The sequence below is a fragment of the Pistacia vera genome, unplaced genomic scaffold (assembly GCF_008641045.1).
Source record: "Pistacia vera cultivar Batoury unplaced genomic scaffold, PisVer_v2 Contig727, whole genome shotgun sequence".
NCBI lineage: Eukaryota > Viridiplantae > Streptophyta > Magnoliopsida > Sapindales > Anacardiaceae > Pistacia > Pistacia vera.
Window position 1 is genome coordinate 126184 of NW_022196587.1, and position 20879 is coordinate 147062.

General features: G+C 34.6%; 1 protein-coding gene across 1 annotated transcript; it reads left to right on the forward strand.

The window, feature by feature from the left end:
- The first annotated feature begins 16000 nt into the window (after nt 1–16000).
- LOC116114901 (uncharacterized mitochondrial protein AtMg00810-like) lies at nt 16001–16618 on the forward strand. The gene is made up of 3 exons (XM_031401032.1): nt 16001–16274; nt 16328–16473; nt 16580–16618. Exons 1-3 carry the CDS (start codon nt 16001–16003, stop codon nt 16616–16618), a joined length of 459 nt encoding a protein of 152 aa, XP_031256892.1.
- Nucleotides 16619–20879: the final 4261 nt, after the last annotated feature.

The window sequence follows — 20879 nt, forward strand, 5'->3', positions numbered from 1 at the left end:
ACTACAAGGCAGAATACATGGCAGTTACAGAGGCTGTAAGGAAGCTATTTGGTTACAAGGGCTATTGGATGAATTGAAAATTAGTCAGAAGAAGATCACTATCTATCTTACAGTCAGAGTGTTATCACTTAGCAAAGATCCAGTATTCCACTTTCGCACCAGCATATATGTTCGTTCCCCTTTGTGCGGGAAATTATTTTCTGAAGGAAGAATCTTATTAGAGAAGATTGGGACTGCTGAGAATTCTGCAATGTCTTAACAAAAGTAGTGACAATGATCAAGTTCATCACTGTTTGAACTTATCAACATCCTGCGAGCTTGATTGTGCTTTTTGCACATTTGGAGGTGTTGCAAAATTTGACAGAAGAATACAAAACTTTGAAGGTTTGCTAATCGCCAAGGTGGAGATTTGTTGAAAAATGGCTTTTAGCAAAATCACATGGGGTAGAAGTGATAATGGAGAAAGGTTTGGGACTTATATGTAATAGGCCAAAATGAGTTAGTTTGTCCCACATTGAAGGAATGAAAAGTGAGAAACTTTTGGGCCTATATATAAGGACCTAAATCAATGTTAATTGTATCCCAAGTTGTAATTCCATTATACTTCTTTTGTTTAGGGTTCTTTCTTTAAGACCCTTTAGTTTGCAAGTTTTGTTGTATCTCCCCTTTGTTTTGGTATTTGTTGTATTGCCCAAATATTTGTAATATTGTTTGGAGATAGTGGAGTTTTCTTTTGCAGCGCCCGAGGACGTGTAGTTTTAATACCGAATCCGCGTTAATTCCTGGTATTCTTTATTTTGCATTTAATTTTGGCAATTTATTTATGCTTTACTACTTGTATTTTATATTCAATAAGCTAGCATTAGTTTATGTTTCCGTTGCATAACAATTATATAATTAACTGATTATATTAACTTTATTTTTACACAAGGATTACATATGAATAGGCTTGAATTTCACAATAAGGCCAAACTAATTGAAGTTGATTGTACATTCAGCTGGTGCTACCTATTGTGCAATTCTTGCAAGAAGAAATCAAGACAATAATGGTAATTTTTATTGTCAGAAATGCAAAAAAGAATCAAATTTCCTTAAATGAGGTATATCATTTTTTTTTCCCTTTACTAAATTACAGATTACAATTTCATTGTAGTGATCATTGATACACACAACTTAAATCATGATTGTCCATATTATATCGTTAATGATCTAACAGGTACAAGATAGATATGCAATGACCGACGGAACTGCAAAGGCAATTTTGATATTGTTTGATGTAGTGGCCCAGAAATTAGTTGGGCTATCACGTCCTCAATTGCTGAACAAACAAGGGAATGATCATGGAACAATCCCAAAACATTTGTAAGAACTGTGTGGACAGATATTTTTTTTCAAAATCAGGTTGGGAGATTCCAACCTGAAAGAAGGCTCTGAATATTATACTGTAGCAAAAGTATTTCTAGTCGATCATAAACGGGAGAATAAGCACAAGCTACATGAATTGGAAAAGGTTAGTATAGTCTTTAATCTGAAATTGTTAATTTGTCCAGTTTCAACTAATATGAACAGATTTACTAAACAACAGATGATTTGGGGAAAAGATGAAACAGACCAGACAACTGAGGAAGACGGTGAATTACAGATACCAACGGCAGATGATGTTACTAAATGTGGAATATTTTACTCCAACAAACAAAAACATGTCAGCAGAGAATGAATCAAGCTTACAATGTCATGAACAGGAAACGACAATGGACAATTCAACTTTAGACAACACAGACATATCAGTACGAAAGGGAGAACGAAATGAACTGAAAGAAGATGACAGTGGAAGTGACACATCTGCTCATCAAAATTATCATGGCAATAAGAAGAAAAAGCAAAAGCTATGATGAAATGTTGAAGTGTTTGCTTGGATGAATGTTGTATTGTGTGGAGTTGAGTCTTAGATACAAGCTTGGGGTAGGTGTTCTAACATTATGCCGATGATTGAGATATAGGCGTTGAAAGTGGAAGCCATGAAGATGGCCAGATATTAAGAAGGGATGTTTATACAATCAAATTAAATAACAATTATTTAACAATCTTGCCTAGTCATTTTGATGTTGAATGTTTTGTATCTGTCTTCAAGTAATATTAAATCCTTACATTAAATTTACTTTTATGTAAAAATGGTCTGTCAAAGTCCATTTCTTTTCAGTTAAAAGTTTGTTATTTACTTAAATAGATTTATGGAGAATAATTGTAATTAACTCTACCAATCAAGCTTAAAAAATAGCTATATTAACACTACTTATAGCCAGAAGAAAAACATTTTAACATATATTATAAACATTGTTACAAAAATACAAAAAAAAAAAAAAAAAAATTACACAAGTTCAGTATTTGTACATATTTTATCAAATACAATGGATCAAGTATCAACATCTGGGGAAGCATCAGTAACAACAAGATTTGCCTGTTTTCTTTGCAATTGCAATTGCTCTAAGAAATCCGGATTTTCATTTGGAAACCTTGACTTAAATTCCTTAGCACAAGCTTCTCGAGTTGCGAAGAACATTTCAGTTGTTAGACCATAGGCTTCATTCCTATCTCTTTCAGCTTCGACAATAGCAGATTGTATCTTATTATTGGAGTCAAGTAATTCTTTTTTCTGCCTTTTAAGAAGAACAACTTCTCTCTAGATTTTTGCACATTTTTGTTCAGCAAAACTAACTACCTCCTCTTGATCCTTTCATTCAGTTTCAACTTCTGGCTGTTACTAAAGAATTAGAGCGAGTTGAGTTAGTTAATCTGCCGTTTACTTTCAGTTCACTTTTAGTTTGTTTTAACAGTTAGTTACTGTGTTCTCAGCACTATAAAAGTGCCATTACTGTACCTGTTCTGTTAAGCTAAATAATACAGATTTTTGCTTCTTCTTTCACGATTTCTCTATGTTCCAGATATTAACAGCTCACATAGTATCAGAGCCGATTGACAAACGTCACAGATGGCCGATCTCTCTCAATTTTCTCCAATCAACACAATTTAGATCACAAACTAACCTCTGAAACCATCAATTCTGCAATTTCTCCAACAATGGCGTCTTTTACTCTACCTGTAATATCTCCTAAACTAACTAGGGATAATTACAGATTCTGGAAATCACAGATTCTGTTTGCTGTGGGTTCACGCGACCTGGAAGAGCATCTTACGGGTTTGATGTGTTGCCCAGCTCCCTTCATCAAAGTTCAAAGTGAAGGATCAGCAGAAATTGCAGAAAAGAAACCTAATCCACCGTATAATCAGTGGAAAAAGACAAACTTCTAGTAAGTTGGCTCCTTAGTTCAATATCTGAGTCAATGTTTACAATTATATCAAAATGTCAATTTTCTTTCGATATGTGGATTGCATTAGAAAAGGAGTTCCCCCCCTAAGTCGAGAACTAAAACCCTCCATATCAAGAATTTGTTGCAAAACACTAGAAAGGACAATTTAAGCATGCACGATTACTTCATGAAAATGAAAAACTTTGCTGAAATACTAAATTCTAGTGGAACATTAGTTACTGACGAAGAGCTATTGAATTACATACTTGATGGCCTCAGTTTTGAGTATGACGTTGCTGTAGTAAATATCACCACAAGGTTAGAATCCAAAATTGATCCTTAATCTGTTCAAGAAGCACAAGTTATTTTACAGAAATATGAATTGAGATTAGACAGAGCCAATTAATTTTGGATTGAACTCACTCGTTAAAATTGAATTTCAAGGAGGTTCTGTTCATTTTGTAAACTTGACAACTGGTGATAGTAACAAGAAATATCTCAATGAACAACCTCAGTCTTCAACCATGCAATCTCCTCCTGGACTTAGCCACAGCCAACTTGTAAATCCAGCTTCTAGTCAATTTGTGGATTCAGCACAGAATCAGTTTGTGAATGTTGTACCAAGTCAGTTTGTAAATCTAGCACCACATCCTACCTTTTACTCTCCTCGATTTGTTGGAAGTAGAGGAAGAGGGCGAGGAGCTGGAAGAGGTAGGCTTATCTGCCAAGTCTACAGTAAAACATGGCATTTAGCTCTAAATTGTTATCATAGATTTGATAGAAGCTTTACCGGAGGAAACAACTCCATGCTGTGATCTAATTTGCTCATAGTTACTCCACCAGACCACCAGTTGGTTTTTCAAGATTGTTGTATTCCTTTCCAAATTCCCACCAGCCTCCTTATAATCCTGCATTAATGACTTCACCAACTGGATTTCACTCAAGTCCACTGCCTACCTCAATCGGTTATTCTGGAGCACCATTTTACAATAACCTTGGAGGCTAGAACTCTACTCAAGTCAATCAAGTCAGTCCTTTAGCAAGATCTAATTCAGCAGTCTCTAGACAGCCTTAAATGATTCATGATTCTGGAACATCACCAAATGCTCATAATTAGCTGATTTTGTTACAAAATCAGCCATCACATTATGCTAATTCCACTACTACTTATGTTGCAGCACCCTCCATAGTCCAAGATGCCTCTTGATATATGGATTTAGGCACTACAAATCATGTGACAGCAGATCTCTCTCAGTTCACTGGAAACTCCAATTACTTAGGCAGCGAGCAGCTTCAGGTTGGGAATGGTGAGCTTCTAACTATATCTCACATTGGCTATACCTCTTTACCATGTCATTCTAGGTCTCTTTATCTTAAAAATATCTTATGTGTTCCTCACATTAGACAACAATGTAATTGTTGAATTTTTAGCTGACCATTATGCTGTTAAGGACAAACAATCCAAAGTGGTTCTTCTTCAAGGAAGGCTTAAAGCTGGTCTTTATCAACTTCCAGTTCCAATCATTCCATACTCCAACTTGCTTGCTGATTTTCCTCAATCCAATGTCTTAGCTTTTCATTCTTCAGCTCAACTTCCTAGTCCAGCACAATGCACAAAGCCTTTGTTTTCTTCAGTACTGAAAGATTGTACTAAGAATAATGTCAATATTGGCTGTGTGCCTAAGAATAATGATATATTTTCAAATTTTCCTGCACTTGTTTCTCCTTGTAACACTGCTGATATTGATAATAATAAAAGTGTTCAATCCTTCTCTGCTATCAAAACTAGTGGAATGCTACGACACACACGTTTGGGTCATCCCAATGCATCAGTTCTTGCCAAAATCTTACATCTTTTACAATTACATCACACCACCTCACACACCTTTGAATTCTGCTCAGCATGCCAATTCGGTAAGCTACATCAATCCACCTTTCCTAGGATAGATTCAAGAGCCTCTCAACCTTTAGAATTAATTCACTTAGACCTCTAGGGCCCATATCCTATCCCATCCCCTGAAGGCTTTAAATACTACATTCAGTTTCTAGATGACTACAATAGATTCACTTGGGTTTTTCCTTTGAAAAACAAATCTAAAACACAACTCATATTCAAACAGTTTCATGTCATGGCTGAAAAAAAGTTCAATACTACCCTAAAGTGTGTTCAAACAGATTTTTTTTTTTTTTTTCTTTGGGCTGGGGTGTGAATATAGAAGTTTAGCCTAACCCTTCTTGCTCAGGCTAGTATGCCTTTGAAATACTGGTGGTTTTCTTTTCAAAATGCCACCTACCTCACGAATAGGCTGCCCACAACTGTTTTGTCTGGTCTTTCCCTATTTCAAGTTCTTTTCAAATAAATTCTAGCATATAACCATATTAGAGTCTTTGGATGTGCTACCTATCCTTTCCTAAGACCTTACAACTCTCACAAATTTGATTTCCATACTACAACATGAGTTTTTGTTGGGTATAGCATGCATCACAAAGGGTATAAATGCAAGGATCCTAAAGGAAAAATTTACATATGTCAAAGTGTAAAATTTGATGAAACCAAGTTCCTTTTTGCCACTGATACAAATTTCAATTCCAGAAAGAATACTCTTTATTCCTCATTTACTGATGAGACTTTTCCCTGAATGCCTACTTCTTTGCCTCCTACCTGTGTCTCATTATCACCATCCACTTCCAGTCCTTCTATCGTGTCCACTTCTATATCTCCTTCTTCACCTATTTTGCCTACCAATGGTCAGCAAAATTCAACAGACACAAAGTTGTCTCAGTCACCTTCCACACCTAATACTACAATTTAGTCACATTTACCTTATACCGTTGTCTCCCCATTAGCAGATTCCTCAACCTTATCTCCTACCAACCCTCAAAGCACATCCACTCTACACACCTCTCACCAAAATACTCCACCACCAAATTCAATATCACAGCCCACTTGCTTACCTAAATCTCCATATCCAACTTCCTTTGAGTCTATTCATCTAGTAGTAGAGCTGCCTTTTGATAAACACTCATCCATTCACACAACCTTAATAAGGTTGTCTAAGCCAGCATCTTCCTCTAGTTGTCAACCTGCTTCAGAACACTTGATAGACCCTTCACAATCCCTAAACACTCACCCTATGATCACTCGGTCAAAGTCCAAACATCAAAACTCCCTATTGACCACCACTATCAGCCCTTCCTCTTCATTAGATGCCCATGAGTCAGTCAGTGTAGCTGAAGCTCTCTTTCACCCTTCCTGGAAGGCTGCCATGGACAGTGAATTTTAAGCACTGATATCTAATCATATGCGGGAGCTTGTACTAGCTTAGTCTCACATGAACATTATAGGGTGCAAGTGGGTGTTTAGAATTAAACATAATTTTGATGATCTATTCAAAGGTTTAAAGCAAGGCTTATTGCTAAAGGTTTTCAACAAACACCCGAGGTGGATTATCTAGAAACATTTAGTCTTGTCATTATATCATCCACAATTCGAGTTATACTTAGCTTGGCTGTCACTTATGGCTGGAATATTCAGTAAGTCGATGTTAATAACGCATTCCTAAATGGAGAGTTCATCGAGACAGTCTCCATGGCACAGCCCCAAGGTTTTTTTCATAGCAAAAGACCCCCTCATGTGTGCAAACAGATAAAGGCATTCTATGGCCTCAAACAAGCTCCTCGAGCTTGGTTTGAGAAGCTCAAAAATGCTTTTCTCAAGTGGGGATTTGCATCTTCAGTGGCCGATTCAAGTCTTTTCATTTATAAACACAATGGTCAAGTCATGTATGTAGTGGTTTATGTTGATGACATTCTATTGACTGGGAGTGATGCCAAATTGGTTCATGATATTGTCCACAAGCTGAATATTAAGTTTGCATTGAAAACTCTAAGTTCTCTCAAGTACTTCTTAGGCTTTGAGGTATATAGGATAGATTCAAGCATTCACATAAGCCAAGATAAATATGCTTGGGATCTCCTGATAAAAACTGGTATGAGTGACTCCAAATCATGCTCTACTCCTATGGCTCTAGGGAACAAATTGACATTTGAAGATAGTGAATTGTTTGACAAACCTTCTCTTTATAGAAGCACAATTAGTGCCCTACAATATCTAACTCTATCAAGACCTGATATTGCCTACTCCGTTAACAAGTTAAGTCAATTTCTCAAAGCCCCCACTCAACTCCATTTGGCAAGCTTGTAAGAGATTTTTTCGCTATCTTAAAGGCAACACTGATTTTGGAATTCAATTCACTAAAATTCAGTGTTCTCATCTTGAATGTTTCACTGATGCCAATTGGGCAGGGAACATCCAAGACAGAAGATCGATGAGTGGGTGTTGTTTATTCCTCAGTCCTAACCTCTTGTAATAGAGCTCTAAAAATCAGAAAGTAGTGTCTTTGTCATCTACTGAGGTCGAGTATAGAGCCCTTGCTCAGGGAGCTATAAAAATTGCTTGTTTTTGCAACTCGTTCTCTGAAATTGATTTGAACCTTCCTAAAATACCTGTCATCTGGTGTGATAACTAGAGTGCAGGTTTTCTTGCATCCGATATAGTCTACCATGCTTGAACCAAGCACATTGAATTGGATGCCCACTATATTCGAGAATAAGTTGCTGTCAACAACTTAAAGGTTCAATATGTCCCTATAGAGCATCAGATTGTTGACATTTTTACCAAGTCTCTGTCCACTTCCAGATTTGAGTATCTTCAAGCAAAACTTACAGTAGTTTCATCTCCTGAATGAAATGCATCTTCCTCTTCTAAAGGTTCTTAAGTTTGTAAAGTGTTGAAGCATCAGGATGATTTTGTAGTAGTATCAGGTCGAGCTTATCAGCATTAATCTTGCTGAAATATCACAGTTGATCTTGAGGAAATGAGTATCAGTTCTAGTCAGATTTAATTTGCTGTAATAGCATCAGTTTCAGTTTCAGTAATTCCAGTCCGATTCAATTTGCTGTAATAGCATTAGTATCAGTATCAGTAGTTTCAGTCAGATTCAATTTGCTGTAATAGCATCAGCTTCAGTAGTTCCAATTACATTCAATTTGCTGTAATAGCATCATTTTCAATATCAGTAGTTCCAGTCAGATTCAATTTGCTATAATAGCATCAGTTTCAGTCTCAATAGTTCCAGTCAGATTCAATTTGCTTTTGGCTATAATAGCATTAGATTTAGTTTGCTTCAGTTTGGATGAAATAGCATCAGCATCAGATTGACTTTGTTGTAATAGCTTCAGTATTAGGCATCAGTTTCAATTTGTTTTAATTGAAGCCTCCAATTGTCATCTTCACAGGATTCACCAAAGTGACTCTTAATATTTCTCAATCCTCAGCTCAGCTTACGAGAGGATGTTAGGAAAAGAGTCAAGAGTAAGAGTCAGAGCTGTCCAGCTTAAGGGAGGATGTTAGTAAAGAATTAGAGTGAGTTGAGTTAGTTAATCTACCGTTTACTTTCAGTTTGTTTTAATAGTTAGTTATTGTTATCTCAGCACTATAAAAGTGCCATTACTGTACTTGTTCTGTTAAGCTAAATAATACAGATTTTTGCTTCTTCTTTCATGATTTCTCTCTGTTCCAGAGCTTAACAGCTCGCACTGGCAATCTGTTCTGTAGATACATGTTTTTAGCTATAAGTTTTTGCCTTTGAAGATCTAGATTTTTTTTCTTTTCTACAATTTAATAATGATATTGCTTGATGCCCGCCAACATAGCTTCATTTCCAACAAACCGTATACAGCCTGTCCAAAAAACAGGATAGAAACAATAAAAAAATTTAATGATCCTCAGCAAAAATAAAGTGAAACAAATGAAACATTTTAAATCAGCAAAGTTACCTCATCTGGTGTAAGTTTATCTAGATCTCTTGCATGCATATTCTTCAAATTGTTACCAGATTTTGGAACTATATTTTGTTCCTCAATTTCGTTGTTTTGCTTCCCTCTCTTTATTAATTGGGCCTAATCTGTATCTTCATCATTTTCTTCAATCGATGTAAATATTTGTTTGGATCTATATGGTGTAGGATGAGCAGGAACAATCAGTTTGGTTGCGAAAATTGATACTATAGGTCTTGTAGTTGGAGGACCTTTTTCAAACTTTATTTTCATTAAAAAGATAAAAATAATAAATTTCTAACTGTTGACAGATAAATGGAATCCAATTGTATTAAAATTCATAATACCGTTTTTGGATTTAAAATTTGAGTACTTGCTCATCATATCGTAGATATCAAAAATCTAATGTTTCTGAATAATTTATTCCAATGTTTTGATTGCAATTTCATTTCCCTCAATGTTTCTACTTTCATTATCCGGCTTCTTAGCCTCGGCCCACTCAGCAAGTAATCCACCCCATCCTTTCTTACAACCCAACAAAAATTACCTATCACTCCACCCTCGCAGTTTATTGCTCAATTCTAATAACAATGCTCTACCCTTCCTACTCTCAATTAAGTTAAAGGGACTATTCAGTCTCTTTTTAATTACATAAAAATAGTTAAAAATAGAAAAAGTTGGTTCGATGGTATTCATCAAACAAACAACCTCGAAACTCATAACTATTTTCCAACCATTTGGATGGAGCTGGCTCGGCACAATGTTATAAGACATCAATATTTCTTCTAAAAATGGAGAGAAAGGAGGAACAAGCTCAGATTGCAAAAATATTTCAAAGAAGGTAAAAAACCCAGAAGGAGGTACAGTGCATATATAAAAATCAGGCGAATCGCAGGGCAATAAATCAAAATCCTTAGAGATATTGTAATCTCTTCGGAAATTTAAAACATCTTCATCAGAGAGGGTGTTGGTAATTTCTAAAACAGACATTGTCAAATAGTAAAATGTCATTAAAGATGAGTCAAATAGGAATAAACTTCGCTTACCCATGATTTGGTTTCAAAGAAGTGCAAAGACGAGTCGAAAGATTGTTGACAAACCAAAATAACGATAATTTTTTGTTTTAGTCAATTGTCGTTATCCTAATTCATTCAATTTCTAACAACCGAACATTTTGAATGCGCAATAAGTAGAATGGGAAAAAATACCCTAAATCCCAAAATTTCTTTTAAATACGTGCAAAGAATTTAAACGGCAATGTTTTGTTGAATTGAAAATTTTACAAAGTTCCAAAACATGATATACTTAGGGGTGGTTTGCCTGAGCTTATGAAAATTAGCTTATAAGCAATAGTATTATAAGCATTTGAAATTTTAAACAATTACGTATTTGGTTAAAGTACTTATAAAAAACGATAAGTAGTTGACGTGTTTGATAAAATGTGGCTATAAGTACATTTTATATTAAAATGACTAAGAGGGGTACTATATTGAATAAGGGTATACTATGAAATTTTAAAATTAAATAAAGATAATGTGGTAATATATTGGTCAAACTAGTTATAAACAGAGTGCTTATAAGTCCCTTCCCCACAAAAAAAAGTACCTCCTCCCCAACTTTTTTTTTTTTGGCTTATAAGCTCAAAAAAGTTATAAACAAACATGTCAGTTTAATTAGAGTTTATAAGCTAGTTTGACCGCTTATAAGCTTAGACAAACACCCCTTAATAACTCTATATTGTATTCTTCTAAAATGATACCAAATGATTTAATGCTTAGTAAAACTATATTGAAATAATAATTTCACATTTTCATTATTATTTTTCTAGAAATATCATAATTTAAAAATAAAACTTTACATCAAACCATTAGCTTTGGGACACATATGCTCTCATCAAACATCAATACGCACAGGATATTGCCTGTATTACATGTATGATGTATCTTGCAAAACAAATAAAATGCCATCACTGAATCATTTGGTAATTGTTATACTCACTATATATTAATTAAATATTGATATTTGATTTATGCTATAAAATTTAATTTTGTTATTAATGAAGCGCTCACAACAAAATGTTATTCAAATCAATGCCATCTTATACATAGATATTTATGTATATAATGGGATCCATACTATATATATATATATATATATACTCACTATATATTAATTAAATTTGATTTTTGATTATGCATAAAATTTACTTTTGTTATTAATGAAGTGCTCACAACAAATGTTATTCAAATTAATGCCATCTTATACACATATATTTATGTATAATTAATGGGTCATTATATATATTAATATATATATATATATATAATATTTATTTATTTATTGAATGTGAAGGGATCTATAAGTTGTATCTAATATAGTGCTATTTAGAACTGCTATTGAATTAATAGGATCCCTGTATATATAGAGATATTTATTTGAATGTTGATAGGTCGATACGTTGTATCTGTTGTCTTTGATTTGCTTCCAATTAATATTGTTAATGTGGAGGGATAGGTTGTATGTGTTATTTGCTTCTGTTTATGTGAAATTAATGTGAAAGGTTCAATGTATTATGTGAATGCGAAGGGATCGATACGTTGTGCTATTGAAATATTTGACTGTTATCGATTCATACATTGAATTATTGAAATTGATGAGATCCTTAATATGTAAATATATTTATGTAATCAATATTAAATAAACAGATAATTTTTGCTTACTTTTCCTGCAAAAAAATAAAAACTGTTTCATAGCTCAATATACCTCCTGCTAAAGGTAGTAATGCTCTTAACTCTTTTAACGACTGAATTTTAATTGTTACATGAACTGCTTTGGATAGTTGCAATATATCAACAATTATTGGTAACTGAATTTGATATAGGTATATACGATCGAGGAAATAATTTGACCTTTTAGTACAATATAGTTCTTCTACAGGTAATGAAGCTCCCTTTTTCATTTTCTGCTTTATATCATCGTGTTGTGCCATATTATAGTAGTGCAAAATTCTATTGGTTAGGTCTCTGATTTTAATGTTTTCACCAATATATGAAAAATAGATAAATCGACTATTATTATTCTATAGAATTGTAGTAAACAATTTGCCTGTACATAATAAATTATTTATTGTAGATTGGTTTCATTAGTTAGATGCTGACGTGTAATGCAGTTAGTTTGTTAGATTAGTCATGTTTTTAGTTAGCTACAGTTCCTTGTATATATACAGCAGCTGTACTTGCTCAATAACAGAATTACAACTTTACCAAAACCTTTTACTCTGTAAAGCTTGCGTTACTGTTCATGGTATCAGAGCAATAGATCCTTCACAAAATCATTGATTTTCTGGTTTTGTGACAGACTATTGCTTCTAGTTGAATGGAACCTGGTATAAGGAGCTCGGATCTTCAAAGTGAGACACAATGGAACTGATTCAGTACGAACATGAGAAAATATACGAAGCGGAGATCCTCTTTTTTGCAAAACTCTGATCAACCAGGTATGATCTTGTCTCAACTCCATTAATGGATAAGAACTACTTGTCTTGGAGTCGTTCGATGAAACTGCATTAGGAGCAAAGTGAAGTTAGGGTTATTAATGGACAATGTAAGATGCCTGATGAAAGTTCTTCAAAATTGACAATGGAGGAGGGTAGATTGCATGGTTACTTCTGGATTTTGAATTCAATTTCGCGAGAGATAGTTAAAGCTTTCTGTATACAACCTCTTCAAAGGATTTGTGAAGGAATGGAAGAAAGATTCGGTGAATGTAATGGACCTTTGTTATATCAAATCCAAAGGGATATTAGTTCAATTAATCAAGGAAATATGCCAGTAGTACAATACTACACAAAACTGAAGAAGTTATTGATGAATTGACATGTTTGATGCTATACCACAGTGTAGTTGTGGAGCAACTAAATGGGGGAGAAAATACAGTTCCTAGGGGATTGAATGATAACTTTGATCAGTTCGAAATCAGATTCTGGTCATGGATCCTACCCCATATTATCAAGGCATACTCAATGATCTTGCGAGTTGAAAAACGAGAGAGGTACATGTAGCATTTGCAGTAATCTTGAAAATGTGCTATGTTTGCAAAAGCACAGGGTGTTAAGACAAGATACAAGAGGAAGGATACGATTAAGAAGTAGAGAGACATTGTGATTTGCAATAAAAATGGGCATACGAAGGAGACATGTTTTAGCTTCATGGTTCTAATGGTACAAAGATTGAAGGAACAAAAGGGAAGACTCAACACAAGAGTTATGCAAATATTGATGTACACTCTGGAAGCTGGAAAGGAACTTGGCAATACTGGAACTGAGTGGGGAACAACTATCAAAATTAATCCAACAAGAGTTGGCTAAGCTATGAAGGAAAGGCATCAGCTGATGGCTCTACAATTGATTTTGCTCATTTCGTAACTTTGCAGGTATTGGTCTAACACAAGCATTAAGTTCAATTGAATTTTTAAGTTCGGATTGGATTATATACAGGAGCTCGAGTATATGTGTAATGATCTTGCCTTGTTTAACACCTATAATTCATTCATACCCACACCTGTATCTTACTGATGGTCAATTAATTTTGTCCACACATAAGAAAAGTCCTTTTACAGCAAGCCTTAACACTTACTAAAGTTTTCATATTCCAAATTTTAGTTTAACTTACTTTTAGTAAATAAACTTTTAGAGTCCTCACCATCAAGTTTGTTTTTTACCCTATCACTGGATCTTACAGGACTTGCAGACTGAGGCAGTATTGGCAGTTGGCAAGTTAGTGGGAAGATTATACATTCTAGATAAATTTCTTTTAGCCCAAAAACTATTAAAACTTTTTCTTCATAGTTATATCTAGGTCTGAATTACTTGTTAGTACACATGCTTGTAACACCTTCTTTTGTCACTAATAATGTACCATCATCAACTTTATGGCATCAAAGATAGGCCATCCATCACATGATTTCTTAATAAAGTTTCTGTTGTTAAACATTCGATTAGCCACTTTTGTTTGTGATGTATGTCCACTCAAAACTTTCCATCTTAGCAAACTTACTCTCTCACAACTTTTGAATTGATTCATATTGACATTTGGGGACCTATAGAGTAGACCACTTACAGGGCACATTATTTTTTAATATAGTTGATGATTTCAGTAGAGCTACTTGGACTTTTCTTTTAAGTCATAAGAGGCAAGTAGTACATACATTGACTACATTCTTTAGTATTGAGAAATCAGTTCTCCTGGCCATTAAAGAATTCAAACTGATAATGGAACGAATTTCTTAGTAAGATTGTCAGAATCTTTTCCTTGAACATGGCATCTTACATCAAAGATCAGCACTTATACACCCCAGCAAATGGATAGTTGAAAGGAAACATAAACATTTGCTTCAAGTGGTAGATCCCTTATGTTTCAATCACACTTCCTAAACACTTTTGGGGGGAAGCCAACAATGCCACTATATCATTAATAGATTGTCCACTCCAGTTCTCAAATGGAAAACCCTTATGAAATACTTTCCCATAACCTCCAGATTACCTTTTCCTCAGAACATTTGGATGCTTATGTTTTGCTACTAACACTCATCTAAAGATAAGTTTGCCCTAGAGCTTATAAATGTTTTCCAGGATATAACAGTGGTCATAAAGCCTATAAAAGTTTGATAGTCAGTCTAAAACAGTGTTTATGTCTGGGATGTCATTTTTCATGAGCATTCTTTTTCCTTTTAAAAAAAAATACGCCTATATCAAAACTGTGTCTTTACCTCAGATTCCTATTACTGAAAATCATCACTATACCTTCCTAATCATACAGAATTACCTTCTCCCCTTTGTCATCGTTCAGGTAACTCCTCTTCTATAGACTCTTCACCCTCACCAATTATACCTCTTATACGACGCAGTACCAGGACACCAAAACACCTGCTTGGTTAGAAAATTTTGTCTCTAATGTTTTTACTTGGCCATCAACTTCCACTGCCACTGTTGCTCAATCTGGTGTCTCTTCACCACATACACCTCCCACATTTCCATATGTGTAATCACCCTTTTTTACTTCATCATATATGTCTTTCTTGGAAAATGTATCTAATGTCCAAAAGCCTGCTTCTCATAGTCAAGCTAGACTTAATGCTCAGTGGGTACAAGCCATGCAACATGAACATCAGGCTTTAGAAGCAAATCATACATGGGAGTTAACTTCTTTACCTGCAGGAAAGAAAGCCATTGGTTCATGATGGGTTTATAAGATCAAACTTAATCAAGATGGTTCAGTTGATAGGTATAAAGCCCGATTAGTTGCCAAGGGTTACAACCAAGTAGAAGGTGTTGACTACTTTGATTCTTTTTCTCCTGTAGCAAAATTAGTTACTGTACGAATTTTTTTTTTTTTGCTGTGGCTACTGCAAAATTCTGGCCTATTCATCAGCTTGACATTAATAATGCATTTTTGCATGGCTATCTTGATGAAGAAGTGTATATGTTACCACCTGTTGGTTATGATACAGCTAGACTAGATCAGGTTTGTCGTCTGAAACGATCTCTATACGGTTTGAAACAGGCTTCCAGACAGTGGAATAACGAGTTTACTTCTCAGTTGATTACTTATGGCTTTACTCAGTCTACTCATGATACTTGTTTGTTGGTTAAATCTACTGATTCTTCCTTTATTACTCTTTTAGTATATGTTGACGATGTCATCATTATTGGTTCTTTTGAAACTGATATTCTTGCTGTGAAGAAGTTCCTTCATGATCAGTTTACCATAAAAGATCTTGGATATGCCAAATATTTCCTTGGTCTTGAGATTGCTCGGTCCTCATAGGGTACTTACATATATCAGAGAAAATATGCTATGGATATTATTACAGATGCAGACCTTTCTGGTGCCAAACCTGCTACAACTCCTTTACCTAAAGGCTTCAAGTTTTGTTCTACTGAGGATACTTTATTTGCTAATCCTGATCAATATCACAGATTGGTTGGCAGACTTCTTTATCTTGGCTTCACCCGACCTGATCTTGCTTATGCAGTTCAGCAGCTCAGTCAACATGTTCAACATCCCTGCACTCATCATTGGGAAGCTACTGTTCATGTTCTTCATTACTTGAAGGGTTATCCTTCCAAAGGCTTGTTTTCCCTGCAAACAGCTCTTTTCGTTTAGAAGCATTTTGTGATGCAGATTGGGCTTCTTGTCCAACTACTAGAAAGTTTTTAACTGGTTATTGTGTTTATCTTGGTTCTTCTCTCATCTCTTGGAAAACCAAGAAACAGACCACTGTCTCCAGTTCTTCTGCTGAAGCTGGATATCGCAGCCTTGCCTCTACTGTTTGTGAATTGCAATGGATTTCCTATATTCTTCAGGACTTACATGTTCATCTTCACCTTCCTATTCCTCTCGTTTGTTTTTTACCCTACTCACTGTATCTTACAGGACTGCAGACTGAGGCAGTATTGGCAGTTGGCAAGTTAGTGGGAAGATTATACATTCTAGATAAATTCTCTTTTAGCCAAAAACTATTAAAACTTTTTCTTCACAGGTTATATCTAGGTCTGAATTACTTGTTAGTACACATGCTTGTAACATTCTATTTGTCACTAATAATGTACCATCATCAACTTTATGGCATAAAGATTAGGCCATCCATCACATGATATTCTTAATAAAGTTTCTGTTGTTAAACATTCTGATCTAGCCCTTTGTTTGTGATGTATGTCCAGTCAAAACCTTTCCATCTTAGCACAACTTACTCTCTCACAACTTTTGATTGATTCATATTGACATTGGGGACCTTAATAGTGCCACACTTACAGGGGCACATTATTTTTTAACTATAGTTGATGATTTAGTAGAGCTACTTGGACTTTTCTTTTAAGTCATAAGAGTCAAGTAGTACATACATTGACTACATTCTTTAGTATGGAGAAAATCAGTTCTCCTTGGCCATTAAAAGAATTCAAACTGATAATGGAACTGAATTTTTTAGTAAAGATTGTCAGAATCTTTTCCTTGAACATGGCATCTTACATCAAAGATCATGCACTTATACACCCCAGCAAATGGATTAGTTGAAAGGAAACATAAACATTTGCTTCAAGTGGCTAGATCCCTTATGTTTCAATCAGCTCTCCCTAAACACTTTTGGGGGGAAGCCATACTCAATGCCACTTATATCATTAAGATTGTCCACTCCAGTTCTCAAATGGAAAACCCTTATGAAATACTTTTCCATAAACCTCCAGATTACCTTTCCTCAGACATTTGGATGCTTATGTTTTGCTACTAACACTCATCCTCATAAAGATAAGTTTGCCCCTAGAGCTTATAAATGTGTTTTCCTAGGATATAACAATGGTCATAAAGCCTATAAAATGTTGGTAGTCAGTCTAAAACAATGTTTATGTCTAGGGATGTCATTTTTCATGAGCATTCTTTCTTTTAAACAAAATAGCCCTACATCAACAACTGTGTTTACCTCAGATTCATTACTGAAAATCATCACTATACTCTTCCTAATCATACAGAATTACCTTCTCCCTTTTGTTATTTGAATGTGAAGGGATCTATAAGTTGTATCTATTATATAGTGCTATTTAGAACTGCTATTGAAATTAATAGGATCCCTGTATATATAGAGATATTTATTTGAATGTTAATAGGTTGATACGTTGTATCTGTTGTCTTTGATTTGCTTCCAATTAATATTTGTTAATGTGGAGGGATAGGTTGTATGTGTTATTTGCTTCTGTTTATGTGAAATTAATGTGAAAGGTTCAATGTATTATGTGAATGCGAAGGGATCGATACGTTGTGCTATTGAAATATTTGACTGTTTATCGATTCATACATTGAATTATTGAAATTGATGAGATCCTTATATATGTAAATATATTTATGTAATCAATATTAAATAAACAGATAATTTTTGCTTACTTTTCCTGCAAAAAAAATAAAAACTGTTCTTCATAGCTACAATATACCTACTGCTAAAGGTAATGTAATGCTCTTAACTCTTTTAACGACTGAATTTTAATATGTCACATGAACTGCTTTGGATAGTTGCAATATATCCAACAATTATTGGATAACTGAATTTGATATAGGTATATACGATCGAGGAAAAATAATTTGACCTTTATAGTACAATATAGTTCTTCCTACAGGTAATGAAGCTCCCTTTTTCATTTTCTGCTTTTATATCATCGTGTTGTGCCATATTTATAGTAGTGCAAAATTCTATTGGTTAGGTTCTCTGATTTTAATATGTTTCACCAATATATGAAAGAATTAGATAAATTCGACTATTATTATTCTATAGAATTGTAGTAAACAATTTGCCTGTACAGAATAAATTATTTTATTGTATAGTTGGTTTCATTAGTTAGATGCTGAGCTGTAAATCAATTAGTTTGTTAGATTAGTCACGTTTTTAGTTAGCTATAGTTCCTTGTATATATACAGCAGCTGTTACTTTACTCAATAACAGAATATACAACTTTACCAAAAACCTTTTACTCTGTAAAGCTTGCGTTACTCTGTTCATGGTATCAGAGCAATAGATCCTTCACAAAATCATTGATTTTCTGGTTTTGTGACAGACTATTGCTTCTAGTTGAATGGAACCTGGTATAAGGAGCTCGGATCTTCAAAGTGAAGCAACAATGGAACCTGATTCAGTACGAACATGAGAAAATATACGAAGCGGAGGTCCTCTTTTTTTGTAAAACTCTAATCATCCAGGTATGATCCTTGTATCAACTCCATTAATGGATAAGAACTACTTGTCTTGGAGTCGTTCGATGAAACTCGCATTAGGAGCTAAAGTGAAGTTAGGGTTTATTAATGGACAGTGTAAGATGCCTGATGAAAGTTCCCCAACATTTGATCAATGGAGGAGGGTAGATTGCATGGTTACTTCTTGGATTTTGAATTCTATTTCGCGAGAGATAGTTGAAGCTTTCCTGTATACAACCTCTGCAAAGGATTTGTGGAAGGAATTGGAAGAAAGATTCGGTGAATGTAATGGACCTTTGTTATATCAAATCCAAAGGGATATTAGTTCAATTAATCAAGGAAATATGCCAGTAGGACAATACTACACAAAAGTGAAGAAGTTATCGGATGAATTGACATGTTTGATGCCTATACCACAGTGTAGTTGTGGAGCAGCTAAATCGGTGGCAGAAATTACTTCTTTTAATCGTTTGATGCAGTTCCTTATGGGATTGAATGATAACTTTGATCATGTTCGAAATCAGATTCTGGTCATGGATCCCTTACCCACTATTATCAAGGCATACTCAATGATCTTGCGAGTTGAAAAACAGAGAGAGGTACATGTAGCATTTGCAGATAATCTTGAAAATAGTGCTATGTTTGCAAAAGCACAGGGTGTTAAGACAAGATACAAGAGGAAGGATACGATTAAGAAGGCAGAGAGACATTGTGATTTTTGCAATAACAATGGGCATACGAAGGAGACATGTTTTAAGCTTTATGGTTATCTTGATTGGTACAAAGATTTGAAGGAACAAAAGGGAAAGACTCAACACAAGAGTTATGCAAATATGATTGATACACCTCTGGAAGCTGGAAAGGAACTTGGCAATACTGGAACTGAGTGGGGAACAACAATATCAGAATTAATCCAACAAGAGTTGGCTAAGCTTATGAAAGGAAAGGCATCAGCTGATGGCTCTACAATTGATTTTGCTCATTTCGCTAACTTTGCAGGTATTGGTCTAACACAAGCATTAAGTTCAATTGAATTTTTAAGTTCAGGATCTTGGATTATAGATACAGGAGCCTCGAGTCATATGTGTAATGATCTTGCCTTGTTTAACACCTATAATTCAATTCATAAACCCACACCCGTATACTTACCTGATGGATCAATTAATTTTGTCAAACACATAGGAAAAGTCCTTTTGCAGCAAGCCTTAACACTTACTGAAGTTTTACATATTCCAAATTTTAAGTTTAACTTGCTTTCAGTAAATAAACTTTCAGAGTCCGCACTCATCAAGTTTGTTTTTTACCCTACTCACTGTATCTTACAGGACCTGCAGACTGAGGCAGTATTGGCAGTTGGCAAGTTAATGGGAAGATTATACATTCTAGATAAATTCTCTTTTAGCCAAGAAACTATTAAAACCTTTTCTTCACAGTTTATATCTAGGTCTGAATTACCTGTTAATACACATGCTTGTAACACCTTCTGTTTTGCCACTAATAATGTACCATCATCTACTATATGGCATCAAAGATTAGGCCATCCATCACATGATATTCTTAATAAAGTTTCTACTGTTAAACATTCTGACCTAGCAACTTTTATTTGTGATGTATGTCCACTGTCAAAACAACATCGATTACCTTTCCATCTTAGCACAACTTACTCTCTCACAGCTTTTGAATTGATTCATATTGACATTTGGGGACCTTATAGAGTAGCCACACTTACAGGGGCACATTATTTTTTAACTATAGTTGATGATTTCAGTAGAGCTACTTGGACTTTTCTTTTAAGTCATAAGAGTCAAGCAGTACATACATTGACTACATTCTTTAGAATGATTAAAAATCAGTTCTCCTTGTCCATTAAAAGAATTCAAACTGATAATGGAACTGAATTTCTTAGTAAAGATTGTCAGAATCTTTTCCTTGAACATGGCATCTTACATCAAAGATCATGCACTTATACACCCCAGCAAAATGGATTAGTTGAAAGGAA